The sequence below is a fragment of the Chenopodium quinoa genome, unplaced genomic scaffold, assembly GCF_001683475.1.
Source record: "Chenopodium quinoa cultivar QQ74 unplaced genomic scaffold, ASM168347v1, whole genome shotgun sequence".
Classification (NCBI taxonomy): domain Eukaryota; kingdom Viridiplantae; phylum Streptophyta; class Magnoliopsida; order Caryophyllales; family Amaranthaceae; genus Chenopodium; species Chenopodium quinoa.
Window position 1 is genome coordinate 4665503 of NW_018742951.1, and position 6593 is coordinate 4672095.

The window sequence follows — 6593 nt, forward strand, 5'->3', positions numbered from 1 at the left end:
TTGAAAGGGAAGGAAGCTAGAGATAAAAGAATCGTCAACAAGTTTTAGGAACTTGTAAACCGTTCACAGGTGTGAAGGTTACAACCCATTCACAATCACGGAGATCGCTAACTCCATAGTGGTCCGGAACCATGACTTGATATTCGGGGATAATGGTAGGAATCTAACCTAAAAGAGATTGAAACCGCCCTAAATCGGCCTCTACTTAATTCTTATGATATTCATGTGCGCTTTCCGATCAACATACATCCATCAAATTAATCCTTATCCTGTTTAATCTACGTTGGTTGATTATTAATGCACAAATAAATCTATTATCGGCGATCACTTGAGTTAAAACCATATTAAGCCTAAATCAAATTATTAGTTATCTTATTAGGCGTGATTTCAAGTACAAATTAAATTTCCTTTTAACCTGCTAGAAAGGGCGTGATCAAGCAATAACAATAAATTATGAATAATCAAGAAATGTGTAATTATTGACACAACAATCATCATCATCATAATATCATAATCATAATAATCATAATCTCATCAAAACATGATTAGTAAGATCCAAGGCATGATACTAAACGGATTAATAACAAACCCTAGCATGTCACTAAAAAATCAAGATCAAAGCTTTCACCAAAACATGATATTAGAAATACTAGTTAACACACTAAACATGATTCTATGAATAAAAAAAGCATCCTAACATGATACTAGAAATCACAAAAGAATCCTAACATGCACTAGACGAAAAAGATAAAAAGGCACCGGTTCAAACCCCCCCTTTGGCACCGGTTTTGAACCGCTGGGTATTTGAGGGATGCCAAATCCAAGAAAATTTGGCACCGGTTCAAAACCGGTGCCAACTAAAGCATTTGGCACCGGTTAATCGGTGCCAACTACATGCTTTGACACCGGTTAACCGGTGCCAACTACTATGACGCGTTTTTTTTATTTTTTATTTTCAATACTATTGGAACCGGTTCAAAGCAAGAACCGGTGCCTAAAGTGGGGTTTTTTGCACCGGTTCTTGCTTTGAACCGGTGCCAAAAGTGTCAAAAAAAAATTTTAAAATTATTTTTTTGTTTTTGCATTTTTTTTCACTTAAATTGATATAGAAACATTAACTTATATATAAAGTTATATATTTTCATTTTTTCAGTTAACTTTCATACACAAACAGCAAGACCAACTCAACTAAAACAATATAGGTAAATAGCAAGACCAACTCAACTAAAACACAACAACCTCTTAAAAAAAACAGCCTGTAAACAAACACCCAACGAAACACAGCAAATAAAAACCAGCACGCAGCAAAACATGATAAAAAACAGCAGCAGCCAGTTGAGCAGGACCATGCACAACCAGCTAATCAAAAGCATCAGCAAACAAAGTCAGCACAGGACCAGGAACACAGCCTGCACCAGCACCCTAGTAAACCAGCATCACAAGAACTCAGCTACACAGGAACACAGCACCCTAGTAAACCTTGTAGTGTCTGAATTTGACTGTCAGTGCAAGTTGTTAAATTGTTCTTGCAAGAATTCCATACTCCTCCCGGATCAGCCGAAGATGGTACCAAGATGTTATAAAACTGCCAAAGTATATAATCAAAACCTTGAAAAATTAAGAAAATTCTTATACAGCAGATAAGTTCAATAGATTTAAGAAGCACATAGAAACTAAGAGATGTAGCAGTACCTGCCATGTATCATATGCAGTGTTTAAGATGAACATAGGAGTCTTGATGTAACTCAGGAAATATTGTGGAAATAAGCACTGATAAAAATCAGATCAGAACCTTATTATAATGTGATCAAAAGCAAGCAAATTATTATGTGAATATTTCAAGCAATATGCGTAATCATACTTACTTAGGATCGATTTGAGAACTGGTGCAGTTTTGGTTGAGATTTTGTTCAACGCCTTGAAGAGAAACGACATCATGGTATAAGGTTCTAATTGTGTCAGTGTTGGCTACATCTTTTCTGCAAGCATGACAAAGGTCTGAAATTAGAAAACATAGGGTAGGGTAACAGAAGGCGAAAATTTGTAGGACATAGAGTAAATAAGATGACTCACACGTCTAAGAAAAAATCAGCATCACTGATACATTTGACAGAAGCATTTCCAGGTAGAGACCTGGAGAAGTTGTCACAGTGCAGAAACACTGCTAAACCCCCTGCCGAGCAGCCAGAAAGCAAAGCCTGCAGAGTGCATCAGAGTACGCGTAAATGTCTTATGCCTATGCTTTTCGCAAGGTTAACATTTTAGAGGCTTTATTACAGTTAATCTTAGAAATTTATCTCAGTAATCTACCTTCTTTGCATGTGCCAACCCTGGTGGAAGAAGATCAGAAATAATTGCCTGCCAAATTTTTTGCCCTCTAAAGTAAAGCGATGAGGTCTGTCCAATGTTAACATATGCAAAAATTAGAAAGAAAGAACAGAAATCATTTTCTGTAATTGTACAAAAAACTGATCTGAAAAAAGTTCAGGCTGAAATATATTTACCCCATTTTCGTACAAGGAATTGCCAGCAAAGGAAGCTCCATCACAGTATCATAGCATAACGCGGTTCCAATTGTAGAAGTCTATTATCGACATAATATGAAGCATATTTTGAATTAATATTGTGAAAAGAAAAATAACATGTCTATGATTATACTTGGTATAATTCAAGGTTATATTTCACATTGGACATGTCATTTTTGTTACTAAGCTTAAAAAACAACTTCCAGCAAGAACCTGGCCTATAAACATTATTATGGATAGAATTGGAGTATGATCATAGTGCACGTAGTCGAATTGAAGCACTTACTAGGATGAGCGTATATAGCAACTTGACTTTAACAATGAGTACATAATGATAGACTTATAGTATAAAGTCCCGTAAATTCATAACAAATGAAGCAAGCAATAACTCAAAGAAATAAGTACCTGGGTTGAGGGATTCATTGTTGCTTAGGATCCCAGTAAAGTTATTCTCAGTCATGTAGTTTGAGGAACCAATTTCAGTAGTAGCCCTCTCCAAGCATGAATTTACATCATGGCACCATCCACCACCCTAACAAAACGAACATCATTATTTACGTACATCATCATATGTAACGAGTGATCCATCTCCGATCCATTGTCAAAGCTAGCTATCCTAATCAAATTAACTCATACTAATCCCAATCTTACCAGACAGCTTCATAGACCATTTAAACACAAACAAAAACAGGACCAGAATTCCAGCAACAACCAGAACATCAAACATCAGAACGCTATATGCTACTTGAGAACTGCTAGTTTGCTAAATGCTACGAAGTATAACAGAAATTATTGTTTACTGAAATATAAGTTTTCAACTATTCTATGTTTATAGCTCATTTAAAATATATTGAGGGTAATTAAAGAAAAAGAAAACAAACAATGGCAAAATGAATTGAATAAAAAAGCAAATGGATACAGAAATTTGTCTTAAAAACCTTCACTAAACAAAGCTAACAATGGAATTAGAAAGACTCATGCTCATCCAATTAGATATGAGATACTGTTAAAATCAACACCAAAAGTCAAGAAAAATATCACAATTTCTCATAGTCAGCCTGTGCGTTCCCTCCCAAATTTGTTTTCATGATAAAAACTCTATAAACCAATGACATAAAAGTGGCAAAACATCCGGATTATACTTACAAGGCATCAACAGCAAGCATTCTACTAATCTGGTGTCTTGAGTTGCCAGGAATTGAAAGTTGAACATGAGTCACTGGAAAGAACCTAATCAGTCAGCGGAAGCACAAATACAAATCACCAACTAAACCATAATTAGTTCACACAACGAGAAACTATAAATACATCCAATTTTTCTATTAAACGAGGAAGGCTCTAGATGAGAGTAGAACCTGTGCATTTCATTACAAAATGTTAGAAAAGAGAGCTTTCTAGAATCGGAAATGATAACCAACATGCCTTTCCCCATAACCTGCAGAAGGAATAAAATATGCATTCAATTACAATGCTAGAAAAGAGATGTAGCCATTATGAGCATTAACATGAGGGTTCCTTACATGACGTTACTTCGCACATACATGTCAGCCCAAAAATTTTCAAATTCGCAACAAAAAATCAAAACACTTCTCGCAGTTCATAAATTTATTACAACTGGATACCTAGGTTACTCGGATTCAGGTAAGTTTCCAAGTTTCCAAAAATTTCCAATGTCGAGGATCCGACAAGAGAACTCGAGGTGAAATGAAGAGTCCAAGTTACATAAATAACCTTAACTATGATCAAAATCAAAACAAAGCGCACAAAATCAACCTAAAATATAAAATTTCCCGTCCTTATTTTTCAACGATGCTAAACAATTAACCTAAAATGTAAGTCAACAAATTCATCACAATTAAGATAATTTCAACCTGACCAAAATTCCAGAATAAAATGTTCAGAAATGCTAAAGTGAAATGTAAACAAGGAATTAGAGAATGAAAAGGAGGTAATACAGTTGAAGCATGAGTAAATTACGAAATTAAACGGAGGGTGGCCGGCGAAGGGTGAGTGGCGGCGGGTCCCTACATCAGAACAGTGTTGTTGACGTTTTTCCTTGTCAATCACCCTCAGGACTGCAAGACCACCTGCAGAGCACACCGGGTTTCCTCCGTAAGTATTAAATTGAATTTTCTGAGCCAATACGCTAGCAATCTCAGGTGTGGTCACCACTGCTCCAAGGGGTAGGCCATTGCCGATTCCCTGCAGCATTATGTTAAGTTCTGGTCAGATAAAAGACATTATGTTAAATCAAAATAAGTACTACAGCTAGAGTATACTAAAAGACCTTTGCCATTGTCACTATATCAGGAATAACGCCTTGTGTTTCAAAGCCCCAATACTTGCTCCCTGTTCTACCAAATCCAGTTTGAACTTCATCAGCAATGTAGACTCCTCCAGCCTTACGTACCATATCATACACCAGTTTCAAATATCCAGGAGCTAATTCAACTGCTCCTCCAACACCCTAAACATAAATAACAAGTACCATTGAGTTACAGTAACTAAAAGCAAGTAAATTTTGAAGCACGAAACAAAGAGACAAGTAAACCTGAATTGTTTCAGCAATGAAGCCTGCTATTTTACCAGATGTGCCATAATCAATGTAATCTGAACTGTCAAAATCGACCACCGCAGCCACCCTGACCACCCAAGAAACCCCTAAACCCCCCATGAAACTGCCTCCCCATTGACTACCTAAAAGAAAGTCAAATCCAGAAAAACCCCAAAGTGAAACCCAAACCCAGAGAACCCAAATCGAAATTAAGAGGGTTGCAGTAGTAAACTAACCCTAATTTACAAGAACTAACCCTAAATTCGAAAATCAAATAAACGACAAACCCTAGATTGCGAAAACAAAAGGACAAAAATAAATTTTTACCTCGAAGCTGCTTCAATGAAGGTGAGAAAGCTCGAATCCGCTTCAATGGAGAATTAACAGTACGCGTAGTGGAGGAGTGATATGGACAAAGCTCAGAATGCGCTTCAATGGAGAACTACGAGCACGCGTAATGGAGGAGAAATATGGAGAAAGGTGGTCGAAGCTAAGAGAAGGGCGAAAACGAGAGTTAGGGATAACGAAAATGAAATGCAGGGGGGAAAGAAAGAAAGAAGAAGAAGCAGAGAAATGAATACCCCAATTATTTTTTTTATTTCGCCCGGTTTTTTTTTTCAAAAATGGCACCGGTTTAAACCGGTGCTAAATACCATAGTTGGCACCGGTTTAAGGAGAACCGGTGCCAACTCCTTACCATACTTTTTTTTTTCCATAAGTTGGCACCGGTTTGAACTGGTGCTAATTAAATGCTTGGCACTGGTTTTGGTTAGAACCGGTGCTAACTCTGAATTTTTAAGTCCCGCCCATTTATTTTGGCACCGGTTTTCAAGAACCGGTGCTAAGGGGGGGTGCCTATTTAGTTTTTTCTACTAGTGATGATATTAGGAATCCAAATAATATTCTAAGAATGGTTTCTATATCAAAGGAATAAATATTTGGGAGATCAAATTACTCACTTTGATGCCTCGTATTTCTTTTTATTAAAACAATACACGCATTAGTAACTTCAAGAATGATTAAATCAAATAAACCAAGTAAATCAAATAAGAATTGAAATATAGATTTTGGACCAAACCCTCAGAACTATCAACCTTTCACGTCAAGGTCGAAGACAACTTCGAGATTGGCTAGGAGTACTCAAATCTCGTGAAGGAGGTATGGTGTTTGATTAGGGAAAATGCATCAAAAGATGTGTGTTTGGACGTGTTTAGGCTAAGGCTAAGAAAATAATCAAGAAAGAAGAGAGAGAGAAAGTATTAGAGAGAGGATTAGATGATGATTGTTGGTGATCAAACTTGTTGATGATTGAAAATGGGGTGAAAAGAACTCTATTAATAAGAAAAAAGAGGGTCGAAGGATGAGAAAAAGAGTTAGAATTCGAATCGGAACAAAACAGATTCCATTGCGGCGCGACAGCCTTGTCGCGGCACGATAATCAACAGTTTTTGCGATTTTTGTTTTTATCATAATTTTTGATCCAGAAATCGGAATAAGATAAATAATATATCGTT

At 36.5% G+C, this 6593-nt stretch overlaps 2 protein-coding genes across 4 annotated transcripts; both read right to left on the minus strand.

The window, feature by feature from the left end:
• Positions 1-1359: 1359 nt before the first annotated feature.
• Positions 1360-2985, minus strand: LOC110728640 (pectin acetylesterase 9-like). The gene is made up of 6 exons (XM_021908283.1): positions 2931-2985; positions 2311-2450; positions 2074-2198; positions 1916-1979; positions 1693-1770; positions 1360-1422 (listed from the first exon to the last, which is right to left on the minus strand). Exons 1-6 carry the CDS (start codon positions 2983-2985, stop codon positions 1360-1362), a joined length of 525 nt encoding a protein of 174 aa, XP_021763975.1.
• Positions 2074-5372, minus strand: LOC110728548 (alanine--glyoxylate aminotransferase 2 homolog 1, mitochondrial-like). Of its 3 annotated transcripts, none has more exons than XM_021908190.1 (9): positions 5077-5372; positions 4813-4992; positions 4503-4727; positions 3881-3960; positions 3672-3755; positions 2931-3057; positions 2505-2584; positions 2311-2397; positions 2074-2198 (listed from the first exon to the last, which is right to left on the minus strand). In XM_021908190.1, exons 1-6 carry the CDS (start codon positions 5197-5199, stop codon positions 3033-3035), a joined length of 717 nt encoding a protein of 238 aa, XP_021763882.1. In that variant the 5' UTR covers positions 5200-5372; the 3' UTR covers positions 2074-2198; positions 2311-2397; positions 2505-2584; positions 2931-3032. The 3 variants fall into 3 exon arrangements, with proteins under 3 accessions (XP_021763882.1, XP_021763883.1, XP_021763884.1); XM_021908191.1 differs by having other exon boundaries at positions 3672-3744; positions 5077-5371; XM_021908192.1 differs by lacking the exons at positions 2074-2198; positions 2311-2397; positions 2505-2584; positions 2931-3057; positions 3672-3755 and having other exon boundaries at positions 3876-3960; positions 4481-4727; positions 5077-5370.
• Positions 5373-6593: the final 1221 nt, after the last annotated feature.

What these genes read in the sequence shown, in the direction of transcription:
- LOC110728640 (XM_021908283.1), bottom strand. Translation starts at nt 2,985, where the DNA reads ATGACTGAGAATAACTTTACTGGGATCCTAAGCAACAATGAATCCCTC. An exon ending in CAATGAATCCCTCAACCCAG is followed by an intron (nt 2,451 to 2,930) that starts GTACTTATTTCT and finishes GTACAATTACAG; the next exon opens with AAAATGATTTCTGTTCTTTC. An exon ending in GGTTGGCACATGCAAAGAAG is followed by an intron (nt 2,199 to 2,310) that starts GTAGATTACTGA and finishes TGCACTCTGCAG; the next exon opens with GCTTTGCTTTCTGGCTGCTC.
- LOC110728548 (XM_021908190.1), bottom strand. Translation starts at nt 5,199, where the DNA reads ATGGGGGGTTTAGGGGTTTCTTGGGTGGTCAGGGTGGCTGCGGTGGTC. An exon ending in TCATTGCTGAAACAATTCAG is followed by an intron (nt 4,993 to 5,076) that starts GTTTACTTGTCT and finishes ATTTATGTTTAG; the next exon opens with GGTGTTGGAGGAGCAGTTGA. An exon ending in GCCACCCTCCGTTTAATTTC is followed by an intron (nt 3,961 to 4,502) that starts GTAATTTACTCA and finishes TTCCTTCTGCAG; the next exon opens with GTTATGGGGAAAGGCATGTT.